The 13,465-nt window shown below is 38.7% G+C and overlaps 1 protein-coding gene across 3 annotated transcripts in view; it reads right to left on the reverse strand.

Annotated features, from left to right (window-relative positions):
• The window catches only part of LOC121512974 (zinc finger protein 236-like), a 99,179-nt gene extending 85,751 nt beyond the window's left edge, over positions 1 to 13,428 (reverse strand). Inside the window, exons 1-4 of one of the 3 annotated variants that reach the window (XM_041792417.1) lie at positions 12,881 to 13,059; positions 9,897 to 10,036; positions 9,643 to 9,782; positions 80 to 244 (exon numbers count right to left, since the gene is read on the reverse strand). In XM_041792417.1, the coding sequence (XP_041648351.1) occupies positions 80 to 244; positions 9,643 to 9,762 (285 nt within the window). In that variant the 5' untranslated portion in view covers positions 9,763 to 9,782; positions 9,897 to 10,036; positions 12,881 to 13,059. Of the gene's footprint in view, positions 1 to 79; positions 245 to 9,642; positions 9,783 to 9,896; positions 10,037 to 12,688; positions 12,816 to 12,880; positions 13,060 to 13,349 lie in introns of those variants that run through there. The other 2 variants (XM_041792414.1, XM_041792416.1) reach the window with 2 other exon arrangements.
• Between the last annotated feature and the right edge of the window lie 37 nt (positions 13,429 to 13,465).

A 13,465-nucleotide genomic window follows, 5' to 3' on the forward strand; every position in this document is an offset into this window, starting at 1 on the left:
TGCTGTGGGTTAGTTCATCTGAATGATCACTAAATGCAAATCAGTGATTATTCTCAGATCAACTGGTCAGCTGACTAACCTCCTCCTTCTCGTGGAGCATGATGTGAGATTTGAGGCTGGCGATGCGGGAGAACTTCTTGTTGCAGACAGGGCAGGTGAAGTCAGAGGTTGTGTGGGTGGATTTGTGGAGTGTGAGGTTGAACTCCACGTTAAATGTCTGTGGACAATGGTCACAGCGATGAGGCTACAGAGGGGAGAAAACAAGTCAGATTATTAAATAATAGAAAACAGTCTCAGACATCAGCACTCAGTCACATACAGTTTCTAATTTTAAGTCTTAGTTGAAATGGATATAGTGATTGATGTGTTACCTATTGAAAGGAAAACAGAAGAACGCGTTCCACATTATTATGCAAACGACATTTTTCTCTGATTTTCCTACATATGAATGCAAATGACAGTCAGAATATTTTTCAAGTCATCAGCTATTAGAGCATTATTCAAATGTTTTTGAACAAACTTCATAATGACAAAAATTATTAAAAAAATAAATAAAAACCTCAAAATGCACTGCTCCACATTATTAAGCACAACAACTTTTTAAAACATTTTATAGGTTGTAAAGAACTGAAAATGGTCATTTGTAGAAATTGCAGCATCAGGGGGTCATATTTACTGAAATCAAAGCTATTTCAATCAAAAACATCTTAACAGGCCAAGTTCCATGCTAACATAGGAGCCCTTCTTTGATATCACCTTCACTATTCTTGCATTTATTGAACTTGTGAGTTTTTGGAGAGTTTTTGCTAGAATTTTTTTTTGCAGGATATCAGAATATCCTCCCAGAGCTGCTGTTTTGATGTGAACTGCCTCCCACCCTCATAGATCTTTAGCTTGAGGATGCTCCAAAGGTTCTCAGTAGGGTTGAGGTCAGGGGAGGATGGGGGCCACACCATGAGTTTCTCTCCTCTTATGCCCATAGCAGCCAATGACACAGAGGTATTCTTTGCAGCATGAGATGGAGCATTGTTATGCTTCAAGAAAATTTTGCTACAGAAGGCACGATTCTCTTTTTGTACCATGGAAGAAAGTGGTCGGTCAGAAACTCTATATACTTTGCCGAAGTCATTTTCACACCTTCAGGGACCCTAAAGGGGCCTACCAGCTCTTTCCTCATGATTCCGGCCCAAACATGACTCCGCCCCCTCCTTGTTGACGTCCCGGCCTCATTGAGACATGGTGGCCATCCACCAACCATCCACTACTCCTCCTTCTGGACCATCCAGAGTTGCACGGCACTCATCAGTCAACAAGACTCTTTGAAAATGAGTCCTCATGTATTCCTGGGCCCACTGCAACCATTTCTGCTTGTGAGCACTGGTTAGGGGTGGCTGAATAATAGGTTTATACACGACTGCAAGCCTCTGGAGGATCCTACACCTTGAGGTTGGTGGGACTCCAGAGGCACCAGCAGCTTCAAATACTTGTTTGCTGCTTTGTAATGGCATTTTAGCATCTGCTCTCTTAATCTGATGTATTTGTCCGTCAGAAACCTTCCTCATTATGACTTTATCTGCACAAACCCGTCTGTGCTCTGAATCAGCCACAAATTTCTTCACAGTACGATGATCATGCTTAATTTTTCCTGAAATATCGAATGTTTTCATTCCTTATCCAAGGCATTACACTATTTGACACTTTTCAGCAGCAGAGAGATCCTTTTTCTTTCCCATATTGCTGAAACCTGTGGCCTGCTTAATAATGTGGAGCATGTGGAAAAGTGCATTTTGAGGTTTTTATTTAAAAAAAAAAATATATTTATCATTATGAAGTTTGTTCAAAAACATTTGAATTATACTCTACCTGTTGATGACTTGAAAAATATTATGACTGTCATTTGCATTGATATTTAGAAAATCAGAGAAAAATGTCGTTTGCATAATAATGTGGAACGCGGTGTAATGGTAAAAATCCTCATATTCTTCTTTTGCCTAATGTTGTGACAAGTGTCTAGTAGATCCTATAGTCAGGCGTGGACTTCAGCAAAGAAAATAATATTTCCATCATCACAGAATCCCCCCCCCCCTGAAAAATCATATTTTAGATATCTTTGGTTTTAGGTGTTACAGCACAATCAACTTTGGGTTTTAGTCTTTTGTCTGAGGGACAACAAGGAGACTCTGGTCAGAGGATCTAAAGGGTCCACTGGTGATTTAGTTTAAAAAAAAAAAGAAAAAAAAAAACAAGGATCTTTCTTAACGAGAAAAGGGGATACTGCAATAGTCCAGACAGGAAGATAAAAACAGCATGGGTTTGCAATTCAAACTAAGCTTCTGGGACAACAGATTTCAATTTAGCAATGTTTGTTAAATCAAAGAAACACCAAACTACAAATGTGCCATCTTCCCCTTCATTATAAATGCACTCCTGCCAGTGACAAATCTTGTTAATGTCCTGATGCCATTCAGACTCATATTTTCCCAGAGTAAAAGTGCGTGTATGTGTGTGGTGGTGGTGGTGGTGGTGGTGGGGGGGGGGGGTTAAAACAGGTAATGAGCAGGGAAATCAGGCTTAATAATATGAAGTTAAGATAACAATAAGGACGCTCTATGTAACTAACTTTATGCATTAAATCTACCTTTATTGCAGCCTGCTCATATTATTGACAATTAATCATGATTTATTAATCACAAAAACTTTAGTTTTTAATTGACTGGCAACACTATTAGAAAGTGGAGATGTAACAGTATCGATCAAACCACGGTATCGCGGTAACACAAGCGCTTTGGTGTCATCCCGGAAACATGACGGTTTCAAAGGGTCTGAAGGGTAAAAAGTGTTGTTTTTTAGTGAGGCAGAGTGAAAGGAAGTGGGAACTACAGTACTCATCAGCCCTTGTCTACCCATCATCCTTTGCACTCCACTAGGCTTGATCTAACAGCATGAAAATGTCCTGGCATCAAGAAATGAGAAAGGAGAAAAGGTGACTGACAAATAAAAACAATATGCAGACACTGCCAGACTGCGGTGACACATTTCATGGGGAATAAGAGAAACACAAGGAATTATTCGGCAAGTCCTCAACCCGAAAAGATGCGTGAAGAAGCAAGGATCAGAATCAGAATCCCAAGTCTTCATTTGTTGGTTTGTTTTTTTTCTAATACCATGATAAATACCATACCATGGACTTGTTATTGAGATTACTGTACTGTGAGATTTTGATACCATTACATCCCTATTAAAAAGCACTGCCTAATTAAACTTGAAAAAAGTGACCTGATATACTAAGACAACCTTGAAGGCAATGCTGTCAGAGGCTATAACAAGGACCTCTGTCTCATCAGTATCTATCTGAAAGATAAATAGCAGTCAGACAAAAGAAAGGTGCAACTGAATGTCATCAGCATAGTATTGGTATGATGTACCTGGAAATTTGCCACTAACAGGAGACATATTAAAACAAATAAAGAATTTACAAAAAAAGGGCCCCAACAGGTCCTTGAGGCACACCCCAGGGCAGAATAGCAGATTCAGACATGTAAAAGCCAACAAGAATAACAAGAAAGACACATCTGAAATAAAACTGGAGAAGGGCACTAAGGCTACGCTCAAACTGCAGGCCTTAATGCTCAATTCTGATTTTTTTCTCAGATCTGATTCTTTTGTTTGCCTGCTCACACTGTAGTCAACTTCCAAAAGATCAGATACATATCTGATTCAAAAAGGTCAGCTTCAGTGGGACTTTTGCTGTTCACACTGTCAGAAAACAATCAGATACGAGTCACATGTGAGCAAAAACATTAGATTCAGGTCACTTTTAACTGCAGTATGAACGTAACCTAAGAGTGGCATGCACCCATAACTGAGTCTTGCAATCAGGATACTGTGATCAGCAGAGTCAAACCCAAAGCTAAGATCAAGAAGTACTCAAAAAGAACATTCACCAGCATCAGTGAACAAATAAAAAAATCCCTTGACTCCAACATTGCTCCCAATATACTCTTTTTATTCTATTGAGGAACTTACTTATTTCATTTCAGAGTCTGAATGCAGCAAACACTGTGGGCAACACTGACACTAGGGAGTTATTCAGAGTGGCAGAGCCTGAGGCTGCTGCTCTTAAGGCCAGAGACAGCCTTCACAAGTGGAGGTGGTGGCCTTGAAACTGAGTGGCTCACGACTATGGGTACAGCTGCAAAGCAGTGAAGTAACAGTAGGCTATTATTGATTTTCAATGCCAGATAAGATGGTTTATAGTTAAAGGCAGAACTTTTCTCATTTCATCTTCCAAAAAAAGTCAAGATAAACTTGTTCACAGTGGCACTGAAAGTGCAACACAGACTACTGACAGTGAAATTACATTAATTGACTTATTCTCACTCTTTAAAACTTGGTGTCCTCTTAAGTGTGTGTTCTTAAGATGGAGTGGCACAAAAACTTTGCAAAGCATAAAGCTAGTGCGGGTGGTTGTTAAAAAAAAAAAGACAGAGAAAGGGTAAAGTTGTGAGTGATGCTGCAGCTAAAAGCAGCTGATAAATGAGGAGGAAAATAGTGCCCAACACATTTAAGAGTGATTACACAACAGGAACAAAAGCAACACAAACACTGGCATTACTCAACACGTGTGCAGTTGTTATTTACTACTTATTTTTTTTTAAAGTATCATTAAACTTGAATTTGATTAAAATTTGACTGAATCAGCAACAATAATTTTGTAGGGTACAAAGCACGGATAAGCTCTACAAATGAAAACATTCAGCAGAACACTGACTCATCTGGTGAGCAGGCTGAGGGATGCTAACTACAGGGATAAATGGTTTCCAGTCAGAGCAATGATCATTTTAGGAGGTTCCTGTTCGCATAATAAAGTGAACCGTATCACAGTATGAGCTTTGGAAATGAACACATTAAAAAGCTCTGTATTTATAACAATAGGTAAGCAAAATAATGAAAACACAAATTGCTTTCTTTAACAGCAACTCTACATTTTACTCTCTCACAATTTTTGTGCAATCAGATGAAACCCAAGCTAACAATCCTTCAGTAGGAGACTACTCTAAGGGGTTCCTGTTACTGAGCATTAGGCCCGACCTTTTTTTTTTCGTTTTCTTTTCAAATCAACACCAACATAATCTCTATCAACAGAGACAATGCTGTCTTACCACATGCCTCATTTGAGAATATGTTCCTATCCATGAAAAAAATGATATAGAGGGTGGTCATGGTAATGTCAGAGTGCCCCTCTTACAGAGGCTGTAGCCTTGATACTAGCGCCGTGGGTTCAAATCCCACCTACGGCTCCTTTCCTGCATGTCATCTCCGACTCTCTTTCCCCAGTTTCTGACTCTATTCACTGTCCTGTCTCTCTAATAAAGTAACAAGAGCCAAAACTATACATCTGGAATAACTTCATGTATTTTGTCATACTGCAATATATGTTGTAGAAAGAAAATTTAATATCAAAGGGTCAATTTTTCTAATGCTGGTCAGTCCTACTGTCTATGTGTTTAGGACAATAAATACTGAAGGAGGGGCAGAGATTTAAACAGATACTGAACTGATTTATCATAACTGGTTAAAAAAGCAGCAGCAGAGGAAATTGCTTCTGTGATTCAACATGTACAAGACAGGATGCTGTTATATTTAGTGTGCTTTTTAAGAGTGTTATTGGGTACCAAAGAGAAGCAGCTCCATCAATGGCTGGTACGATTTTGTTATTCACTGACTTCAGCCTTTTGAAAATGTTCAGCCAGACAAGAGTTCTGCCTGAGCAGCTGTACCTGTATGCATTTTTCTCTAAACTTCTTCATGTGGTGGTCAGACTGCGTCACTGACGGACAATAGTTTCCAGTCAGTGTTCAGATTTCAGGAGCAGAGTACATGTTGTTCTTGTGTCTTCTATTACCTTCCAAGCACAGCAAAAGAGACGTCTCACTCAGCCCTGCGTCAGTTCTTATTTAGCAGGATTTTTTCTCTCATCTCCACAGAGACTGCACATTTAGATCTTGTGTATTTTAAAACACAATCTTATCTCAAAACCAATGAGTAGAGTCTGGTTGGTGAGGGATTTCTGAAAAAGTGTCCAGCACCAGTACCAGTTTGTGGCAAATCATTAGACAAGCACAGATATGATTGTTAAGCTGAATACTCAGGACACACATAGTCACGGTTACTTATAATTCAGTACTAGTTCTACCAGGAGTACCAACAAATGTTGTGTTAATTCACTATTTTGCATTTATGCCATCTCAACTTATGTTGATTTTTCCAATTTGCTAAACTTAAAAAATATGACTGAGAAGAATATGACTTATAATACCATAATATGCAATGCATATGTCACACTTGCCTGCATAATGGTAGTAATTTTTGAAAGTAAAATTATTTTAAATAATTCTTTGGATTGTCGATTAAAGGTAAAGTAATTTGCTCTTTGGATATTTCAGGAAATTTGCCTGAGAATTTTAAAGCATTTTTATGGAAATTTAGGGGGTGATTTTATATTTTGAACCGATTCATTCAACTTTTTGGGGTAAATTTTCTCTTAATTTTTTTGGTCGTTTTCATGGGAATTTGGGAAAGTTGTTTGGATGTTTGAGGACTTTTTTTTAGACATTTTTGGACATTTTCGTGGAAATTTGAAAATGTATTTGTAATTTGGGGGGGAATTTGATTTGGAATTTGGGGGTGAAGAAGTGTTCTTTAAAATATTCACAGAAATTAAAAAGAATTTATTTGGATATATGAATGTTTTTGCTTTTTTAATGAAATTTTAAAGAATGTTTTATTTAATTTGTGGGATTCTCTTAGAAATGTTAGGGGGAATACAAACATTTGAGGACTTTCAAAGAAATTTTGGAAAACTGTTTATGGGATACTTAAAAAAGTTTAACAAAAAATATTTTCATAGAAATATAAGTAATTTCTTAAAATTTTAGGGAACTTGTGTGGATTTTGGACAAGACAACTTCCAGGAAATTCCAGTTCATTCCTGTTTTAACTTCCCAGGCCGTACTTATCCCAAATAAGTAGGAGAGACTAAAAATGCATTCAAAACAAAAGCTCAGGTCTCAGGAGGTTAACATCTAAAAAATGTCTGTGCACATATTGGTGTAACAAAAATACCTGTACAAAATGCTGAGACACATTTTCATGACTGCAGGTGCAGCATCCACCGTGCATACCACATGATGCAACTTTTACATTCTTTAGTATTCATTGTATATTGCAAACAGCCACTTCACAACTCAAAGCCTGCTAGAGAGAATGGTGATACAGACAAGACTGGTGGTGTAACTTTTTAACAGTTTTCTCCCTCATTAGTCATAATCATTTACACAAAACTGGATATATTGTTAAATAAACTTTGTGGAATGATCGTTTGATTGAAAAGACTCCACATTTAAAGACAACAATTACCCAGAGGAGGTGGGCAGAGAAATTCACTGGCTGTGGGTCTGTACTTTACAAATATCACTGTTGCCACAGAACTAAAGTACTGCAAGGACTGCCAACACTGCATGGTGAGCTGATGATAGTTAAAGAGCTATAGCGCTGCACAGGAACTGCAAGTCTGGATTTTTTTAATGCAGTGGGATGGTCACACAGTAAGGCAGTTAAAAACCTTTTCTCTCTTGGAGACCGCCCAAATGCAGACTGCATCTTGTATCCCTGCACACATTATATTGTGGATTTTACAGCAGTTTTTTTCTTTTTGCACCAGTTTTCAAGTGAAATCACTGCAAATGGTCTCGTTATGAGGCTTTCTAATAGGACTTTCTTTATCAAGGAGATTCACTTTTATTGTACACTGTCCCCAAGTTTAGTGTGGACCACCACCTGCGCAGCTGTAATGCTCTGGTACTTTGATGCTGACAGTGCAAAGAGGATTGAAAACCACAGAGTTAGTGCACACTCTGCTAGAAAAACATTTTGACAACCGTGTTTCTATATGACCCCAAACATTGTTTTCTGTAAAATCTTCGTTGTAAAAAAAGCTTTTCATACCAGCTCAAATAGAGGAAAAACACTGATACTGCTATATTCCTCTAAGCCAACCCAGCTTGAAAATCTTGGCTGACCAATATATCAGACTCCAATGTAGACATAAATTGTTGTTACTTCACTGCATTGTGCAAACGGGTGAATGACTTAATAACCGGAGATGTTTTGTGTATATAAAAGTACAAATATTGTCCTCCATGCTGCTGATAAAAGGGCACTCCAAAAGCTTTTTAGGAGCAGCTGGCACCGAATGCTGTGATTGTCAAACTAAGCTGAGACCGCTGCCAGGACTGACAAATAAACAATGGCATCTACGGCAGCTTTAAATTCCACATTGTGAATAATTATCGGAGCAGAAAATTCTAGGACACTTCCAGCTTTGACGCAAAAGCCACTGGCCTGGCCCATTTCCAACCTGTTGCTGAGACATTTTTATCCAATACGGTGGACAAGCTACGCTCTGCACCTGTACCAAACTCATGCAAGGATTTCAGGAGTTTCCACTGCTTCCACGAAGTGTGGAGTTTTTTTGTTGTGGTTTGAGAAGATAATCCAGCAGATGTCAACAACCTCAGGGCTGCAGCTTAAAGCTCTGAAGAAGGCTCAAACAGTCCCACTGAGTCACTCAGTTGTCCAGCTGCTTCATGACACTTGTGAAATAAGGCCTTAATGGGCCATGGTGAATGGGAGAATGGAACTCTTGCTTTAATGTCTACAAATGCCAACAAATATCTGCTCAACATAGAATATTATATTTGACAACATTATGCTGTTTATTGGCACTTCTGTCTCCTTCATCAGCTGAAAATGCAAGTAGGACACACGGCGATACATGAGTTAATGCAAGATAAATTCAAGGCTTGTGGTGGCTAAATCTGGCTGTGGAGAAATGGTTTAAGTTAAGTTAAAGCTGAGCTAGACACATTTTTTCTTTAAATGCGTTAAATTTCACTACCAGGCTATGACAGTGATGACACAGGAATTAGTGATGAGCAGGAATCATACAGCCTGATGTTACACAATATCAAGATGATGAAGGGAAAAGCAAATAATTTGCAGTTCTGTCCTTCGTGTAAAGACAGATTTATTATGCAGTTACTTAAGAAGTAAATCATTCTAAATTGAGTAACTGTGAGAGTCGTTTCTCTAGAAATAATATGTTGTCTAACCCAGTTGCAGCGGTGTGAACTGACAGGTTTTTGGGATGTTGCAGAGAGGCTGAAGAGGTGAATCTGTTCTGAACTAGGCTTCATCCTGTAATGCATACTTAGTGGGGTTTATGTTTGTTTGTTTTTTAAAGATTATTTTGTGGGGGGTTTGCCTTTATTGGATAGGAGAGCCAAAGAGAGGCAGGAAACATGGGAAAAGACAGTGGGGTAAGACTTGAACCAAAACATGTGCCAAGACTGGGAATCGATCCCATGACCAGTGCATTAAGGACTAAAGCTTTAGCATGTGGGCCCTGCTGTAACTGAGCTAAATCAGAAACTGTACTTAGTTTATATTCAAAGGCATTTTACCCCAGGTATGACAGGCATGATCTTCTTACTGATGGTTGCATATATGGGTAATAAACAGACATTGGTATTTATCTAAGTCATCATAAGTAAAAACGATCCTCACGGGAGCGAGCATTACTTCTCTGTTGCTGAAAACTTTCCTGAATTTTTCAAGGTGGGCTGCTTTAGTGAATGCAAACAGTTGAACAGTCGAAGTGGACGCTGTTACTCCGTCCCCCATCTCCACATCCTCATTCATTCGAGGCCCTGTCTTGCCTCCTGAAGACCCCAGTAGAGGTACAAGGCAGAAGATTTAGGGAGCAGACAGTATGAAATTTTCCAAACAATTTTAAGAGTAAAGGCAGCTTATGACCATAAAAGCCTGAATCTTACCTTATCGTTGATTTCATGTTCACGGAGGTGCTTCTGCAGCTGGCTCTCAGTGGTAAAGACCTGGGAGCAAATTGTACACTTCTTGTCCCTGAGCTCTCCATCACTGAAACCTTCCGTCTTAGACTCACTGGGATCTGCATCTGTTGAAAAGTAATGGAGAGAAGTCTTGAATGTCCCAGTTCTACACAAGAGCCTCTGGTTGCTCAGCTAAAGTACCATAGATATGATGAAAGGTGTTTTCTATACCAGCCTTACAGTACACAGGTGCATTCTGAAGCTTTATAAATGAAAACACTGTCTGCTTCTGAAAAAGTATGTATTCATACACTGCATCATCTAATGTTCCTCTCACCAAAATAAAAAGGAGTGTTAGATTTTTCTAAGTGCTGGCATATTGAAGACAAAGCACAATGAACTTCAGTCTATGGGTCACATCTTTTCCCTAAAATTCGGGGTATGCATACAGAATGGAGGTTCAGACTCAAAAGATTTTTTTTGTTTTAATAGTTATTAATGATAAAGAATGCAACCAGTTGTCTCTTGTAAAGAAGGCTTTTAGAAGACTTTGTAACATAAATCATTAATGGTATAAGAGGCGTTATAATTCAGTCTGTTTTTCAGTTCAACCGGTTCCTTTTTTTAAATTTCAGATTCCCATATTCAAAACTTTCTATACTTGCAGCTTTTACCATAGCCACTCTTTCAAGGGTGCACATCCTGTAGCAGTACAAATAAACAGTTTAGTACAACATATAGATTAAATAAATATATACTAATAATAACATGACAAGAATTTAACAAACAAAAATGACAGCCGTAGATCTCCAGTAAAAGTTTTCATGTATTTTCTTATGCATTATTTTTCTAAAATATCACACTGGCATAAGTATTCAGATCATTTACATAAACACTTGAATTTATCTAAGGGTTCCTTCCTTTTCTCTGGATCTTTTCTGAGATGTTTTTACACTTTGACGAGAGTCTGCCTGAGGTAAATCCAATCGATTGGACATGATTTGGAAAGGCACACGCATCTCTATAAAAGGCCTCACAGCTGACAATACACATCAGAGTGAAAACCAAGCCATGAGGTCAAAGGAACTGCCTGCAGAGCTCAGAGACAGGATTGTTTCAAGGCCCAGATCTGGGGAAGGCTGCAAAAAAAAAAAAAATCTGTTGTACTGAAGGTTCCCAAGATCACAATGGCCTTAATAATTCTCCAATGGAAGAAGTTTGTCACAACCAGGATTCTTCCAAAAGGTGGTCCCTTGCCAAACTGAGCAATCCAGTGAGAAGGGCTTCAGTAAGAGAGGTGACCAAGAACCCATCAGTCACTCTGACTGAGCTCTCTGTGTGGAGATGGGACAAAGTTCCAGAAGAACAACCATCACTGCTGCCCTCAACCAATGTGGGCTCATGGAAAAGTGGCTAGATGGCAATCCTGTCCCTGAGCTCTGCAGGCAGTTCATTTGACTTCATGGCTTGGTTTTGTCTAGGATATGCATTGTAAACTGTGAGGCCTTCAATGGAGAGGTGTGTGTCTTTCCAAATCATGTCCAATCATTTAAATTTACCACAGGTGGATTCCAGCTAGGATGTAGTGACATCAGCATCTCAGCAAAGATCCAGAGAAACAGGAGTAACCTGGGCTAAATTTCAAGAGTATTTGCAAAGGGTCTGAACAATTGTGCCAATGAGATATTTTAGTTTCTTCAATTTTAAATAAATTTGCAAGAAATTCTAAAAATCTGCTTTCAGTTTCTTGTTATGGTCTGAATGTAGATCAATGAGAATAAAATGTTTTTTTTCAACTGTAGCATCAGGCTGCAACACTTAAAAAAGTGAGGGGGGTTTGCACACTTTCTGAATGCACTACAGATCGAGGTTGAGCAGCCCAGTGGCTACATGTGGCCCTCCGCCCCACTCAATGCAGCCTCAAAGTCAATTTTAGATACCAATACATAATGGCATTGAAGAAAAACACGACAAAACATGCCATGAAAATAGAAACATTTATCTAATAATCTTTGATTTCTGGTATATTTTTACTTCTTTGAAATAAATTACTCCATAAAACAGGCTGTAATTCTATCTGTAAAACTTCTTCATATACATTACCTAATGCACTAAATGTACGAGTACAATATGCCAAAGTAACTATCATGTTTACTGCATTGAAAAGCAGCTTTAAAGTGATTTGCACGTGTTTAGATCATTAAACTAGTTATTTCTATTTGCCTTAAGTTTAAAAACAGAAATGATGGTATTATAAATGGTCATGAAAGCAACATATTGTTCCTTTCATTGAACTATCAGTAATCCCAATGGCTAAATTGTGAATATTTGATCATTTGTAACAATTTTGCTCATTTGACAATAACATTAATGTAGCCCTCTTATCAGCAAAGATGCCTATCCCTAAAGTAGATGGCTGTTTCTCATGGTCCTTTTGAGACGGGAATATCACAGGTCATCATCAAGAAATCAGTGTATTTCAACTAAAGTTAGGAGTTAAAGTCATCTACTTGTTACCCTTGCAAATAAAAATATTTGTCTTGTTTGGGTTCAATCACATTTTAACCAATAACTATAATATCCATGTTAGACTGTTAAAAAGTGTACGTGGTGTTTTCGAAAAGTTTGTGCACCCGTATTCAACAGTTTGCTTCGGAGTGTCCTTATTTCTTACACTGATAGAAAGGTATGCGACTAATTTCGATAAACATGAGCTCTTTATCACACTGTCATGGAGCTGCTTCTGTTAGGAGGTCCAGCAGGTGATCTCGACTTACATCCATCAGCGGAATCATCTGGAAGCATACAGTAGTAACGTTTACGTTAGCCGACTGACGTGCCTTAGTCTCTAGGTTTGGCTAGATATGTTTACCAATGATACCAATGACAGTGCTAGCGGACTGAATGCTTTCCCAGAATAATATCGGCACTTGTAAGGGTCGTGTCATTTTTTTGATGTAACGACTTACTCCGACCAAACACAGCTGGTCCATGAGCAGCTGGACAGCCTCGCTACTGTGCCTCACCGGATCAAAATAACAGTTACAACATTACAGCGTGTTAGCCTTGATGCTAGCAGTAGCGAAGCAAGCTAGGTAGCAACGACAAGCTAACAGTGAATTACTAATAAATTATTTTTTAAGTTAAAAACCGGACATTTAGTAACACTACACGCCACCGTAGTACTATCCGGACGGACACCAATTTAGACTGGAAGCCAATAAGAAGAGGCACCGAGATGTTATTAATATCATTCCGCCTCAATCACTCCTTCGCCGCACAAAGCAAAGCCCACCCGCAATACTATATCCGGGGACTATATACACTACATTGAAGTGTCAATATAAAACATACAGAGATGTTTGACCAAACAATAGCGGGTTATTTGGATAGCCCATGCTCTGCATATTTTATTAGTTGCATTTTGGTACTTGTTACCTGTTTCGTCGTTGCTTTTAACTCTCTGTTTGCGAGGCCGGCCCCGCGGCATAGTTCCAGTACTCAGGGTGGGTGTGCTGTGAACGATATGCTTTTCAAAATGGCGACTCTGTCAT

The sequence above is a fragment of the Cheilinus undulatus genome, linkage group 8, assembly GCF_018320785.1.
Source record: "Cheilinus undulatus linkage group 8, ASM1832078v1, whole genome shotgun sequence".
Lineage (NCBI taxonomy): Eukaryota > Metazoa > Chordata > Actinopteri > Labriformes > Labridae > Cheilinus > Cheilinus undulatus.